We start from the raw sequence: 16741 nt of genomic DNA on the forward strand, positions 1-16741 counted from the left end.
AGCCCAGGTGCCAGCATGAGACCTGTTAGCCACTGACCTCATCACCTGGTGATCTCTGGGTAGTCATTCAGGTTTGGCACTGGACTGTGAGGCCTGTGGCCAAAGTGCCATAGTCTAGCCTACTTGGATGAGAACAATGTCACATGAATATTGTGAAAAACCTGCACGCATGAGAACAGAGTCGACAGTAAACTCACGCTTGCAGGTGCCCCTAAACTCAGACCCCACTTGGAGAGCAACATATTTTTCCGCTCCTGTTCAGCGGAGCCAGGCTGATATGGAAGAAGGATGCTACCACCTAGTGGAATAAATCTGCATGCGATTTAAGTCGCTGAGAATTTCAGCCGGTTTAAGAAACCCACTGGATTGAAGTATCTCGGTTCTTAGCTCCTCTGAGGAACAACAACAAAAAGGAGAGCCTTTACTTTTGTAAAGAATTCTTTGGTGGTCTCTGGTGTGTGACTGAGGAAGGATTTGTTCTTGCTGTCAAATTACAAGGGAGCCAAAGTGTAGCTGAGGATTAGAGGCTGGATTGCAGCACCGGCGGTTAACACAAATGAGGATAAAGTTACAAGGCCTATAAATCCCCTTGCTTAAAGGCATGAGCTAAGTCCCACTGAATAAGACAAGATGGAGCTTCCGTCTCTTGTGTGAGGCGACAGAGATTTTTAATTCTAGCAATGGAAGCTTTTTAGACTCCAAACTGCTATGAAAGAGTGCAGGCACTTCACTAGTGTATATAGGGAGCTGTAACCATTTCATCATGGCGATTTGTAATTATCAAGTGTCAAAGGGCTATCTTGCAAGGGTCATCTAGTCCAACCCCCTGAAGTGCAGAAATCACATGCGTCTTTTTGTTGTTAAGTTGTGCCCATCAAAACCAGTCCCAGAAAAGAAACAAAAAAATTGGGGGGGTGGATGGCACTGTAACCCCAACAGCAAAATGCAAGTTCTGTGGATGCAGCAAACGAAAACAAAAAACCCAACTGCAGCAGCAAACAAGCAAACAATCCTTCGACACTGGAATCTTGTGTTCGGGATTTGTATTTAATAATTGTTAACAGCAATTTCCTCCCCAAAAGGCCAGTTCGCACAATGCAAACTGGGATGCTGACTCAGTTAGTTTGTTATTAAGTTAAGCATGTGTTCAAGTCGTCGTATGATGGCTTCACTTGTACTCAAACCTCAACACAACCCACCACTACCACTATCATTGCAGAAGAGAGCAAGTCAGGAACTTAGCATGTTATAATAGAAATGTAGCTCATGTCCACCAAATGTTGCTGGACTACATCTCGCATCATCCCTGACTGTTGGCTATCCTGGCTGGGGCTGATGGGAGTTGGAGTCCAACATGATCTGAGAGGTCAGAGGATAGAAGCCTTGTAAAAGGCTGAGACCCTACCTGCCCACAGACTTTCTCTCAAGAGTGGTGCATGCTCTGGTTATCTCCCGCTTGGACTACTGCAATGAACTAAATGTGGGGCTACCTTTGAAGGTGACCCACAAACTACAACTAATCCAGAATACAGCAGCTAGACTGGTGACTGGGAGTGGCCACCAAGACCACCTAACACCAGTCTTGAAAGACCTACATTGGCTCCCAGTACGTTTCCAGGCACAATTCAAAGTATTCTTGCTGACCTTTAAAGCCCTAAATGGCCTTGGCCCAGTATACCTGAAGGAGCGTCTCCACCCCCATCGTTCAGCCCAGAAACTGAGGTTTAGCATCGAGGGCCTTCTGGCGGTTCCCTCATTGCGAGAAGCGAAGTTACAGGGAACCAGGCAGAGGGCCTTCTTGGTAGTGGCACCCACCTTGTGGAACGCCCTCCCACCAGATGTCAAAGAAATAAACAACTATATGACATTTAGAAAACATCTGAAGGCAGCCCTGTTTAGGGAAGTTTTTAATGACTGATGTTTTGATTCATTTTTAATCTTTTGTTGGAAGCCGCCCAGAGTGGCTGGGGAAACCCAGCCAGATGGGCGGGGTATAAATAATAATAATGATTATGATGTTTATTATGTATGAAAGAAGGCTTCTCAGGTCAGTCCTGGCGCACAACCAGGAAGGGACATGGCAAATCATAGAGCTTTATAAAATAATGGCGTAGTGAAAATGTTTCTTCCTCTCTCTTAATATTAGAAATGGTGGTCAACCCCATTCATCTAACTGTGGGCAAATGAGTGATAAAAGAAGATAGTTGATCACAAACAGGATAAGGGGATTTTTAAACACATTACTACAGAATGTGGTGATGGAAACCAGTTTAAAGAGTTCAAGAATGAATTATGCCTAAGGACCTGGGAGAACAAGGTTCAACTTTTGACTCAGCCATGAAACTCAATGAGTGACCTTAGGCCAGGCACTCCCTCTTACCTTAAACTACCTCACAGGGTGTTGTGAGGGGGAAGAACCATATACACCACCTGAGCTGCTTAGGAAAGGTGGGATTGTAAGATAATAAAGAAAGAAGCAAACTGTGTCTTTCAATTGTTATTAGTGGCAACTGTGCCTCCTCTCTCTGCTACAGAAGAGCACATTTATGAGAGCAAATAACCAAGAAATAATTACAGCAATAATAGCCAAGAAATAATCACAAATAACCAAGAAACAATCACCTTGCGCTGACATTCCCCTGTCGGCTTTGCTGCCGCAAGTTCATTATCTGAGCAAGACTACTCTCTACAATCAAGGAGATTTTGCAGTTCCAACACAAAATAAAAGCTTTACCTTTCTGGCAGTGCTGTCCATCAAAACCCAATGGGCAATCACATTCATAGCCATCTTTTTTGGGCACGCAGGTGCCCCCGTTGGCACAGGGGGAGTTCACACAGGAATGGACAGTATTCTCCAGGTTGACTCCAGATGCGAAATCCTGCCTCACATCTATTGTCCGGTCATTCAGAACAATCTTTATGTAAGAGACAAGGTTAGGAGTTGAAGAGTTTTTTTCAATACTTTAGTTTATTACTCGGTATCATAAGCTAAAAGTGTTATCTTATTTTTTAAAAATACCAAAATTGGATGAGGTAAATTTTATATGAAGAGATCATTTTAACATCTGTTTATTTTCAAGAGTATGTTTCCTGAGAACATCCTTCCAGAGGATTCCGTTGTTTATCCTCAAAGGGAAGTAGGATGAGTTCTTTTGAGCCATGTAGCTCAAAACTATTTAACCTCTATTTTTTTTAAAAAAAGTTGAGTCAGATTTATTAACACTGTGCCTGAACTTTAGAGCACATTTTATGGCTCTGCTCTGAGCCAAATCTGAGATATAAAATAAGTTTCTTGGCAGAAACCAATTTCACCTTAAAATAGGAGAATTCCTCCTGAGTTAGCTTTGTATTAAGGAGGAAGGAGAAATTTGCTCAGTCTATGTTTTAAAGCGAACTGACCCAATTCCCCACTCCCTGACTTATACCTGGATTGGAACACAGCTTTCAATCAGATGACACACTTCTCCACATTTAGCAATGCAAATTCTAGTTCAAAACATTCACATAAAACTTTATTTTAGGGAAAATGCATACAAAAACAAATACTTGAGGGGAAGACTACAAAATGTGCACTTTAGGGAAAACTGTGAACTATACATGTGAGTGTTGAGGCGGGGATTAAAATTTGTGAAAAGAGGGAAGGGAAGGGAAGGGAAGGGAAGGGAAGGGAGGAAGGAAGGAAGGAAGGAAGGAAGGAAGGAAGGAAGGAAGGAAGGAAGGAAGGAAGAAAGGAAGGAAAGGAATGGACCTATTATTGGGTGTATGCAAAAGAGGCTGCTTTTATGTGGGGTACTTGTCCTCCTAAAGCAGCTATGCCACTCAGCTGTATGGAGATCACAATATCTGATGGCCTGAAAGGAAAAACAACAACCACAGAACCTCTCACTATTTTCTAAAGCTTCCAGATGATCAAGCATTTGGCAATTTACAAGCCCAAGGGAGTGCTCCAAGTAGCTTAGCTCCTACGGGCAGCTCAGAATTTCATATAAAGCAAGTGCTTAACTCCCCATTTCAAGAGGCACTTGCAATCAAACAGAATATTGCAGCCACTTCATACGGATTATCTCCATGCACTTTGGAAAAAGCGAAAGAAACCTAAAACCTGATAAAACCTGCCATCATCATTAGTTCACTTGTTTTTCTGAATCCTAAAAGAATGTATTGAGAAGATACTTTCAGGTGCAGTCCAATCCTCTACTCCACAATGGGGCTTTCCAGAGAGGCTTAGCCACTGCCTCACCTAGACCTTGGCTGCTCATGGAAGTTATGATGGAAGGCAGGGGCGGAATGACTGGGCCTTATCCCCGTGCTAGCTTATATCTGAATCAGGTTCAGTGCTGACACATGGGATCCAGTAGCTGCTCAGCTCAGGCCCTCCTGAACACCCAGGGCTTTCTGCTGGCCCCAGTCAGTCGGAGTACTGCTAGTGGGCTTCCCTCCTGCCATTGACTGCCAGCAGTAGTTCAACCAGCAAAGGTAAGTGAAGGGAAATTTCAGCTCCATTCAAGCTCAGCTCAGCCTCAAAGGGCTTTGGGTTGCTCTGCTAGGGTGCTAGAATTTCAAGCGCCAAAAATAAATGTTCCGAGGCAGCTTGAGCAACAGCCAGAATGCGTTTGCACACAGAGAGTGCGGATAGCACAGAAAGATCTGAAGGCACCTCTTATCGGTCCATCTCTGAAGTTAATCCAGTCTTGGACTAGCTGAGTCCCTGCGGATGGGAGACAACTGAGGAATGCTCTACCCCTTCTCTGAAGGACAGGTCTGAATTCTTTGCAGGAAGGACAGATTATATAAATACAGACAAACACACACATGCCTTTTGAATACTCCCAGAGAAAGGTTTCAGGACGCCAGAGTTCTTCTTTACACTGTCATAACTTGGTACTCCACCAATGAATATGTCAGGGTTGCACTTAATCTGTGTGAAAGCTCCCTATCAGGGGGAAAAATATGCATCAGAATTAATCAGGGGGTCAGATTGCTTTAGGTTATGTTCCCAAACATTTTTTATACCTCCCAAGTATTTTATATCTACGTGGGGGACACTGCCACTGGCTTTGTTTTGCTATAACATAGCTGAATTTCTGTTCAACCACTTATTTTATTTTTGGACAGTGAACCAGAAAATAAGTAAACCAAACATCCAAAACCCGAATAAACCAAATGTTTAAAACAGAGCCATTCCATGTACATATAAATATATAAATAAAGCTTTTTTTTTTACCTCTGCCATTCCTTCAACTGGTCTTTGCTGATCAACCTGCAATATGCCATTTTTTGCGGTGCGAGACACTTTGAGCTCATGCCACTGGTTCAAACTGATGGGTTCTTCACTCCTATTTAAAAAAGGAAATGGAACAGATAGGCCAGAGGCCCAAAGATGTTTGTATCTTCCTACATTTAATAATAATAATACAAAAAATTATTTATACCCCACCCTCCCCGGCCAGAGCCGGGCTCAGGGCGGCTAACACCAGTAAAATTACAGTAAAAACATAATAGGGGAAAAAACCCAATTTAAAATACAGGTTAAAATGCAATTTAAAATGCAGCCCATAGAGCAAAACCATAAGGGGAGGGAAACATAAGGGTCAGACTGAGTCCAAACCAAAGGCCAGGCAGAACAGCTCTGTCTTGCAGGCCCTGCAGAAAGATGTCAAGTCCCGCAGGGCCCTAGTCTCTTGTGACAGAGCATTCCACCAAGTAGGAGCCAGTACTGAAAAGGCTCTAGCCCTAGTTGAGATCAATCTAACCACCTTGCCACTTGGGACCTCCAAAATGTTGTCATTTGTGGACCTTAAGGTCCTCCGCGGGGCATACCAGGAGAGGCGGTCCCGTAGGTACGTGGGTCCTAGATTTGAATCAAACAGTTACACTCTTCCATGGAAAGCTTGGAATTGGAGGAGGAGGAACTGGCCAAGCCCATACAATCTGAGGCTGGTGGTCCAGAGCCTGAGACGACCCTCACAGATGAGACAACCCTCACTGACTCTGAGCCAGCAAAGGAACCAAGTGCTTCCTAACCTATTATGTCTACCCAATGGCACAAGGAGTGCACCAGGAAGAAGCCCACAGAAAGATGGAGAACGCATACTCAGGCCAGTGGGTCAGCCTTTTAAGAACCCATTCCTCAGGCCAAGAGAAGAAGAAGAAGAAGAAGAAGAAGAAGAAGAAGAAGAAGAAGGAGTTTGGATTTGATATCCCGCCTTTCACTCCGTTTAAGGAGTCTCAAAGCGGCTAACATTCTCCTTTCCCTTCCTCTCCCACAACAAACACTCTGTGAGGTGAGTGGGGCTGAGAGACTTCAGAGAAGTATGACTGGCCCAAGGTCACCCAGCAGCTGCATGTGGAGGAGCGGGGACGCGAACCTGGTTCCCCAGATTATGAGACTACCGCTCTTAACCACTACACCACACTGGCTCTAAGAGGTGGAGCTTAGGAAAGGTGGACAGGAGGGAGAGACCCATAAGGTTTCAGTTCACCTCCAACCCATGGAGCTATCCATGGTGCTGCAACCACCAGCCTACCTTGACCCCATGGATGCCTGACACCCATAGAGTAGGAAAGGAGGTAGGCATCCAGGGAAAAAGTCTTTGGCAATCCCACCCGCTATTGAACCCAATATGTTTTGAGTATACACAATTTTGGCTTTACATGCTATATCCAGAGTGTGCCGCCATGTAAGCTGAGAGTTGCCTGTACTTTCTCTCCTGGCGGTACTTAGCAAAAGTAGGATCACAAGGACTTTACCTGATTTAGGTGCCAGAAATGTTTTTTGCTACTTCACAGATGCTCAGGCTCTATAATAGTTAGCCCATGAGCCACATTTCACAGTTATGGAGCTCCTTCCATCACCACCAAGAGAGAAGTCAATGCTAACATGTGGAGTATACATTTTGCTTGTAACTTCTGAAAATAAATTTGCCGTGAAATTGCAGGTAAACTCTTTACCACACCACAATTAAAACTTGGCGTTGCCATTGGGACCCAGCTGAAAATGCTTCATGCACCAAATGTGGCTCATGGGCTCCCAGTTCGCCAAGCTAGCTTTAGAATAAGTTCCCATCCCAGCTCGGTGCATCTCTACAATCTAGAGGGCTATGAAGGTAGCTTGCTTTGCAGACACTGTCGTTCTCCAAAGTTCAGGTGCTCAGGTGTTTAGCATGCCAACTGTACTGTGTCTGGAGTGAGCAGCAGATGTGATGGCTAGCATTTTACACCAAAGCCATGACTTCTAAGGAGATCTAAGCTACTGTGCAACTCACTCACCAAATCAGTATAGAATAAACCAAAAGTATGTAATTATGCGTAATCATTTAGAAGCTCTTAATATTTCCAAGTGCATTTAGATGTTTCTAATGGTTTTTAAAGGTTTTTTTATTGTTTTGCTGCTGGCGGCGGGTGGCACTAGGGGATGTGGGTGGCAATGTGGGTTAAACCACAGAGCCTAGGACTTGCAGATCAGAAGGTCAGCGGTTCGAATCCCCGCGACGGGGTGAGCTCCTGTTGCTCAGTCCCTGCTCCTGCCAACATAGCCGTTTGAAAGCACGTCAAAGTGCAAGTAGATAAATAGGTACCGCTCCGGTGGGAAGGTAAATGGTGTTTCCGTGCGCTGCTCTGGTTCTCCAGAAACGGCTTAGTCATGCTGGCCACATGACCTGGAAGCTGTACGCCGGCTCCCTCGGCCAATAAAGCGAGATGAGCACCGCAACCCCAGAGTCGGCCACGACTGGACCTAATGGTCAGGGGTCCCTTTACCTTTAGCTTTAATTGTTTTTAAAAGTTTTTTTTATTGTTTTGCTGCTGGCCCTTCTAGGTTAGTTTGGGGGGAAGGGAAGGATAGAATTGTTAATAATACAAAAAAATCTCTTTGTGAAGGTAACACATGTATAAAAGCCATAGAAAAGAGTAGGCAGGGATGATCCAATACATTTTGGAACCCAAGTCTAACCACAAAACGGCGCTCCCCCCAACAAGGAAGAAGGGGTGCGTGAAGATCTACATCAGAAACAAGAGGAGACACAATTACCTATCTCGGGATTTGATGCCCCTATGAATCCTGCCACCCAAGGCAGTCACCTTACCTTGCCTCATGGGTGGGTCGGCCCAGAGAGCAGGGTAGATGAAAAAAATTATGCGAGTCATGGAAGAACCAGCTGAGGACTGCCTACAAGTGGGCTGGAAGCATAATGAATTGAAAGACCCAAGGACATTCCATGGAGATCTGCAGATGAATCGTGCTGTATGTTTTACACAACCTGTTACGGTTAAATTTCAATCAATGTTTTTCATACATCAGGCGTTCTCTGAGGGTGCACAACTGTAACCATAAGCCTAATTATGAAGAGAGACCATGAGAAAGAATCGTAATTCGCAACTGTGTTTCCATGCATCACAAAGGAAAAATTTGAAAAGCACCGCAGTAATCTTTACAAATTGTCACTAATCTGAGAAAACAGAAAAACAGCTGATATATAATGGATAGTTATATAATGCAAATTAAATTCCCGCCAGACATGTTACTTTCAGTAAAGACTTACGGAAGAAGCTGAAATGTCATGTCAATTTTAACAGCGCACAAATTTGGATTTCAAATGCATGTCACATTTTACACCTTGTCACTGATGAGCTCTTAACATTTCTTCAAGTAAATATCTACTCGGAAATGCTAGAAAAACATTTTACTAAATAATCCTCCCGCCATCTCTTTTTCTTGGGAAAAAAAGTAATAATCATCATCTGCCAATGTCATCCAGCCTCTCCACTCGCAGTCTACGTTTAATAACAATTAGGCTTTAATTACCTAAGATAAATCGATACATAATAGGGTAATAATCACCTCAGATCGATATGTAATTAAAAAGCCAGATGGGGCTGACTACTTAATAATGAGCAATATGCACATTATGTCCTCTTTCCAGCACAGATCTCTGTCACGGAAGGCATCCTGCTTTCAGCAATTAGTGTTACAATTATCCAAGGCCATAGCTAAGACGGTGGTGAGGACCACACACCATGTTTTGTATGCAAAAGATCCTGTGTTCAGTCCTTGACACCTTCAAGTTAAAAGGTTCAGGTGGTGTGAAATATGTTGAAAACTTGTGCACACCATGACACTACGGCGATTTGCATTTTTTAATTTATATACTGCCTTGCTGACAAGGCAGTTTACAGTTCGAAATAAAGACTAGCAGTTGCGATACAAAATGAAAAGAAACAAGGACAGAAGAGAAAAATAAGAAAATGTGGGTCTTCCATAGTATTACCTAGTGGTTAAATAATGACTAGACAGAATGTTCTGTAGGAAGTTCTATGAGTTGAAGAGTCATATGGGCCACTGGTCCTCTGTGAAGTGCACTAGTGGATGTTTGTGTGTGCTGAAAATTCAGGTTATGAACGCTTAATAATTACATATTTGCTAGCACAAAGGAAGCAGCAAGGAATAGAGGCAGGTCACTTCACAATAAACCGGATGCTTTGGGGGGTGCCATGAATATCCATGGTTTATGATAACCTGGTTTCTCATGAAGGAAACAAGGCAATCCCCATGCCCCAATTACTCAGGCGCACAAGGTTCTACCTGATCTCCTGGCTTCTTGCTGGGCCGCCCACAGCCTCTTCTGGGCAAGGGGAGCCTTCATCCCCTGCTCGCAAGAGGCTGTTCACGGCTAAGGCTCCCCCAAGGCAGCCCTTCTCCCTCCTTGGGAAAAGCCCCCAAGAGCCACACACACACTCCACGCAACTCTTTAAAGGGAGCGCTGAGCAGAGCCTCCCGCCTGCATTCTCTCCATAAGACGCACACACATTTCCCCTTGCTTTTTAGGAGGAGGAAAGTGCAACTTGCAGAGCGAAAAATACGGTACTTATCATTGCTGTGCTGGAAGAGGAAGGAGCACAGGAGACCAGGAGAAGCTTCTTTCCATGAAAATAACCACAGTTTATGACATTGGTGGACAACTTGCATTCCAGGGGAGGTATTCGTCTAGCCCATCCCACCAGCACAGGTTTTCCCATTTGTGCAATGGGACCTGTGCCCCTCTCCTCCCCAAATTTGCTACAAAGGGTTGTGGTAACCCAAAGAAAATTTTTTGGGGGAATGCGCTACTTTGGATTCCACCCATATTTTTATTTTTAGTATAGAATTACAGATACTTTTTACAGCAAAAAAAAAATTGTGGCTAATTAATTCTAGAAATAATTAGTAAATTGCATTTACCTGATTACAGCAGTTCCTGAACCACAGTCAAACCTGAACTCCACATAGCCGTCTGCCATGCTAATGGACAGGAAGTCTTTGCTGCCTGTGTCAAAGCTGTACAAAAGGGCACCATCCGCCGAATCGGGACGAAAGGTGACCTCAAACTCCATGAAGGAAAGGTAGTTCTGGGGTTCCAAAGGCCAGGGGATGGTGGCAAAGGATTTCAAAGTCTCGTTGAACTGAGGTATGATGAGAATGAAAGCTGAAAGACCAGGGCAAGCGAACACATTACTTAAAATCCCTCAAGAAAACAAAGTCTACTTCAACTTCAAACTTCATTGTAGAAAGCAATACTAGAAACCATATCACATATAAAGTTGAAACACTATCACAAATAGTGATGAGTAACTTACAAAACAGCCCAAAGCTGTTTGAGAAACCTACAAATGAGATGGTTTATTATACAACTAATAATAATTTTTAATAGCACACATCTGTGTAGTCTAGCTTTCCACAACCTAGGGTCCTCCAAATGTTTACAATTCCAATCAGTCTCAGACAGCATGTCAGGGATGATGGGAGTTGTAGTCCAAAATATATCAAAGGCAGCAGGCTAGAGAAGGCCATGTCACTTATACACTTTGATACCCATTATGTAGGAAACCGAGGTTTGTCCACACTGACATCAGGTACTCCATTTATGGTCAATATGGTTTCCGTATATTTTATTTCTTAACCACAAGTGAAGCAAGCTCCACTTCAATCGTAACCAGGAGGCAAAGGGATATAAACGGGCATTTATGAACATTCCCCCAATTGATACAGAACCGAATGATGTGAAAATGTAGCAGAGAAATCACTTGCTTAGGCCTGGAAACAATAGAAAACTACCAGGTCAGTATGATCACTTGCGTATTACATTGTTTTGGACAGGGATGCCGTCAATGTAGGGAAGTTTGTGTGTGTAGCATTCCACACTTGAGTAACAAAGGAGAAGGCAGGAAGAGGAAAGAAAGCAAGACTTCAGAAAGCAGAAATAATGGAAGAGATTCTAAATTGCAAGCAAATCACAGTGGTGAGGTACGCAGCATTAAACCAGTGTGTAGCCAACCAACTATGGGATGTTAGTTGTGCAAGTCAGTCAAACGGTTCCTGATTAAACTGGGTGCAGACACAGCCTGTAGTAACAGGGGTAGCCAGTGAAAAGACCTCCAGACATTGTTGAACTCTCTGATCAGCCAAAACATAAAGGGTCAACGGAGGTGGGTGATGGGATTTGTAGTCCAACAACATCTGGAGGCATCGCTTAAGACACCACTGCCATAAAACACACCAAATGCTGGCATCTAACTGCAGAGATCAACAGCAAGTCCTCCTCTCACCTTCTTCACAGTGGCGCCCTTTAAATCCAAGCGGGCACAGGCAGATGTACCTGTCCGCCTTGCTCGCTGTGCAAGTGCCACCATTTATGCAGGAAGCCTCATCGCAAATTCCACTGCTGCATTCACCTAAAAGTAGAAAACAACACACGCACTGATTTGTCATTCAAGGTACCCAAAGGATGGGTTAATTTAGCTACTTGTTTTCGATCACTTTCGCACACAGAGATCTGCGCCAGATCTGCCACGTAAATGCATCTTTTCCCAGGCAACGCGTTAAGTCTAAGCACCGGATTAAGTGGCTGAGCTGCAGGCCAGAGGCTTTACAAAATGGCAGCAACAGGAACTAATTGCATTGACTTTCCAGAAGTGATCACTTGCCAAGCAGACTGGTGGTGTCTCCCACTTTTCATTAGTTTTTTTTCTTGGACAGGTTGCTCAAATCTCCACATACTGCCAGACTGTTTACATTGCAAGTACCATCTCTCTCTCTCTCTCTCTCTCTCTCTCTCTCTCTCTCTCTCTCTCTCTCGCTGTTGTTTAACCTCAATTATCTTAAGTGCTGTTTTGTTCCTTCTGCATTTGAGGGAAGCTGTAGTAAGAGCTGGCGGTGTTAAGCAGCAGGGTCTAAGCTTATTAGCTGCTGCTACACTGTTAACAGTTCCATCTGTGTGGCAGGTAATCCATATTGTCAACATACGGGCTTTTATAATCAACATCTCTATCATCTTGCCATCTCACAGGAAGATGGCTGGAGGTAACAGCACAGAAACTGTCAGAAGACTGACAGATGAGAATGCCTCAAAGATACTTCTGAGGAGCATTTAAATATTTCAGCACACATCATCTTGTGAAATGTGCAGTTAAGGTGTTTCTCTTTTAAAAAAAAAAAAATATATGCGGTAGTAATTTACACTGTTCTTCCCCACAGCATAGTAGAGAGCCGAGTTAAAGAAGACACAGATCCACAGATAAACATCCTAGCAAAAGAAATATGAATACAGTAAGCAATTTGTTTCCTTGTGATAAATAATGCCTCAAAGGGGTTTTAAAAGGGAGGAATTAAAAAGTAATAACCAAATAATTTCCCTAAAACTCTTGAGGAGGTGAAAAGTTGAATGACAGCTGCAGAGAGTGACTGGCACAAAGCCACAAAGGGAGCTTCATAGTCAAGGAGGAACACAAGTCCAACAATAAATGGTAAAGAGACCCCTGACCATTAGGTCCAGTCGTGACCGACTCTGGGGTTGCGGCGTTCATCTCACTTTCTTGGCCGAGGGAGGCGGCGTACAGCTTCCGGGTCATGTGGCCAGCATGATGAAGCCACTTCTAGCAAACCAGAGCAGCGCACGGAAACGTCATTTACCTTCCCACTGGAGCAGTACCTATTTATCTACTTGCACTTTGATGTGCTTTCAAACTGCTAGGTTGGCAGGAGCAGGGACTGAGCAACGGGAGCTCACCCCGTCGTGGGGATTCGAACCACCGACCTTCTGATCGGCAAGTCCTAGGCTCTGTGGTTTAACCCACAGCGCCACCCGCGTCCCTTAGTCCAACAATAGTCTGCTGCAATTTATGCTCACCCACTTGACCACTGGGTCATGAGTGGAGTTCTGCTTGCACAACAAGACTTCTCCTTCCTCTCTTCTCCCTGCGTGCCCTGAAAATCTGCTCCAGAGAGTCCCTCATTGCTCTGGAGCAGATTTTGAGGGTGTGCTGCAGGGGAGAAGTCAGGAAGGGGAGTATCTGTTGTGCAAGCGGAAATCTGCACAAACAGAACAGCAGCATTTCTACAGCCCAATCATTTTTAAGTCTCTGTATTTAGGCTGCTTAAATGAAAATCTCGAAAGGCACCACCAGAATAGCTTGGAAGTGGCATCTTCCAAGAGTCAGTGTAACATGACTGAATGCATTGGCTCAGATGATATCTAACATAGAATATGAAGCCAATTGAAGGAAGAGGCCCAAACTCCTGGTATCACTTGAAAAAACATAGGGATAGTTCAAGCCCATTGCCGCGAATCAGCATTATTTCAATTCCAAAAGAATAATTAGCATCACAAAGTATTTAGCTGCAGTAAAGTATGTCTATTAGTTAGTACTGGAGACACTAGGAGGAGTATGTTACATCTTTAACAACCAGAGATGGTGCCATAACAGCTCAAGTTAGCCTTAACTTGTCACAGGTCTAGGCAAGAATACTTCTCCCTGATCCACAGTTTTCCCTGTGCAGGGGAAGTTACTTTTGTCATGGGAATCTATCAGTCATGTAACAATTTGCCATGCACCATGGCCCCAGACCAAATAGTTTGTGGTGCAGTCATGGCTGCTTTTAGTGAATGTGCTGTATGGAAGTGAGAGCTGGACCATAAAGAAGGCTGATTGCCGAAGAATTGATGCTTTTGAATTATGGTGCTAGAGGAGACTCTTGAGAGTCCCATGGACTGCAAGAAGATCAAACCTCTCCATTCTTAAGGAAATCAGCCCTGAGTGCTCACAGGAAGGACAGATCGTGAAGCTGAGGCTCCAATACTTTGGCCACCTCATGAGAAGAGAAGACTCCCTGGAAAAGACCCTGATGTTGGGAAAGATGGAGGGCACAAGGAGAAGGCGACAACAGAGGATGAGATGGTTGGATAGTGTTTTTGAAGCTACCAGCCTGAGTTTGACCAAACGGTGGGAGGCAGTGGAAGACAGGAGTGCCTGATGTGCTCTGGTCCATGGGGTCACAAAGAGTCAGACACGACTAAACAACAACAACAACAACAACAACAACAACAGAATGTAGAAGTTATCAGGCAATCTAATCATGGACCACACTTGTCATATGCAGCTTGGATCTTAAGACTTGCCAGTATCCCAATGGTAAAGGTAAAGGGACCCCTGACCATTAGGTCCAGTCGTGGCCAACTCTGGGGTTGCGGCGCTCATCTCGCTTTATTGGCCGAGGGAGCCAGCGTACAGCTTCCGGGTCATGTGGCCAGCATGACCAAGTCGCTTCTGGTGAACCAGAGCAGCACACGGAAATGCCGTTTACCTTCCCGCCGGAGCGGTACCTATTTATCTACTTGCACTTTGACGTGCTTTTGAACTGCTAGGTTGGCAGGAGCAGGGACTGAGCAACAGGAGCTCACCCTGTCGCGGGGAATCGAACCGCCGACCTTCTGATGGCAAGTCCTAGGCTCTGTGGTTTAACCCACAGTGCCACCCATGTCCCAATCCCAATGGTAGGACCAGGTTATTTGAAGAACTGCCTGCATCTATACAAACCTGCCTTGGCATTATTATTATTAGTAGTAGTATTATGTCACCTTTATCTTCCTAGGATCTCCTAGGTTCTCCTGCTCCCCATTTCATCCTCACAAAAACCCTGTGAGATACGTTAGGCTAAGAGATGGTAACTGGCCCAAGGTCATCCAGTGAGCTTCATGGCTGAGTGGGGATTCGAACCCTGCTCCCCCAGCTCCTATTGCAACACTCTAACCATCACACCACACTGGTTCTCAAAATCTATTAGAAGCCTATGTCCAGCTATAGACGACCCATGGACATAGCTTGAATGGGAACATAAAAAATGGGGAAAATAAAATACAGAGAGAGTTTGTTTCTCCACCGCAGGAGTTAAGCCCCAGCTCTGGCAACTATAAGGACTAGACTTGAATTCCCTTTTGAATTGCTTTTGTACACATGTGGCAGCAACAATAGAGCTCATGCCCTCCCCTAACTGATTTCCAGGATCGATCACAAACCTGAAGCAAGGCTGAATTCCTTAGAGAAGCAACTCTGTTCTTGGCAATGAAAAGGTTTTTTCTTCCCCTGAGGATATTCCATACTTATATCGCAAGTGGATTGGGGCTTGTCACCTATGGGAGTTGCTAGTAACTTTAAAGCTAAGCCACTGCTCGGATTTCTCAAAACTCTCAAGAGGCAGGGTCTGCAATTTAACCTTTGAAGAAGAAGAAGAGCTTCTCTCAGGATTTTTGCAGTGCCTCTCTCCCCAAAATGCGGGAAGGACAAGCAGTCTTGGCAATGTCTCCTCAGATGGTTCCCATAGGACAGTGGTGCAGTTAGGTAAACACAGACCCTAGACTTTGGGGCCTTACCAGGGCAACAGAGCCCTTTGGGGCCAACATGAATCCTGACATGTGGTTCAGGAGACTCCCATCCCATACATGAAGTCCAGGCATGAGTTGGAAATCACCGCGACTCTATGGGATGCAGCAGTACCAGGCTGCTAAGCTTAGGTGGATGCCATAGTGTGACACCTCCAGACAGTGAGCGGAATGAGCTGCACCACAGTCCCTGGAGAGCTTTATAGGCAAAATGAAGCAGGTTCTCCATCTGGTCTGGTCACCCAGCCCGCCCTTCCAGGAACCAACACAGTCACTGGGCATCCAAGGGTTGGCATGGGCAGCAGTGAAGGCTCTCTCTCTCTCTTTGCTGTGTGGCATAGAAAGGTCCTCACTGCCTAATGTCAGAGAGCTGTGTCTTAAGACAGCACACAATTAACACTTCTCTTCTCCCACCTGCTCCAACATCCCATGCTTTTTAATTGCTCCTATATTCCTGTTATATCAGAGACAATCAATCAATCAAGTTTGTCAATCTGGATTTCCACCATCGTGCAGAGTTTGCTTCCTCCTCCCTTGTGCTGAATGCATTTAGTTGGGAATAAACACTATTACATTGAAGAGCCTAAGAATATATTATTTAAAATAAAATAAAATAAACGAGCCTCTCTAGACACTTAGCTGGCCACTCTGACTATACTATATTTAAAAGAAGAAGGAAGGAAGAATTTTGTTACAACTAACAAAACACTTTGTGGACCCTGGCGTAGTCTTGGACCCTAGGCACCCAGCATGAGGTCTTGCAGCCATGTGGGGCTGTTTGTCACAGGCCTCATCCACTGCTGCTCCCTGAGTGGTCATTTGGAGGCTCCTTGGGCTGAGAAGCCCATGAGTTTGGCTTCAAGGTCTATCTGCAGCTGTTAACATTGCCAGAGAATTTGAATATCTCCAAAATACAGTCTGGGGCTCTATTAAAAAACTGTTTGTGGTGATAATCCACAGGATCCCCACGCATTTTTGGCAACAATGAATGACTTGACAGTGAAACCCCAGCCCTGTCTCCTCAGAAGTAAGCTCCACTGAGTTCCAGTGTG

The 16741-nt window shown here is 44.6% G+C and overlaps 1 protein-coding gene across 2 annotated transcripts in view; it reads right to left on the reverse strand.

Moving 5' to 3' along the window:
* Positions 1–16741, reverse strand: part of EGFLAM (EGF like, fibronectin type III and laminin G domains) — a 107417-nt gene that overhangs the window by 12901 nt on the left and 77775 nt on the right. For both annotated transcript variants that reach the window (XM_028748927.2, XM_028748928.2), the window contains exons 14-18: positions 11581–11706; positions 10217–10460; positions 5225–5336; positions 4817–4933; positions 2735–2915 (exon numbers count right to left, since the gene is read on the reverse strand). In XM_028748927.2, the coding sequence (XP_028604760.2) occupies positions 2735–2915; positions 4817–4933; positions 5225–5336; positions 10217–10460; positions 11581–11706 (780 nt within the window). The remainder of the gene's footprint in view (positions 1–2734; positions 2916–4816; positions 4934–5224; positions 5337–10216; positions 10461–11580; positions 11707–16741) is intronic.

The sequence above is a fragment of the Podarcis muralis genome, chromosome 11 (genome assembly GCF_964188315.1).
Source record: "Podarcis muralis chromosome 11, rPodMur119.hap1.1, whole genome shotgun sequence".
Lineage (NCBI taxonomy): Eukaryota > Metazoa > Chordata > Lepidosauria > Squamata > Lacertidae > Podarcis > Podarcis muralis.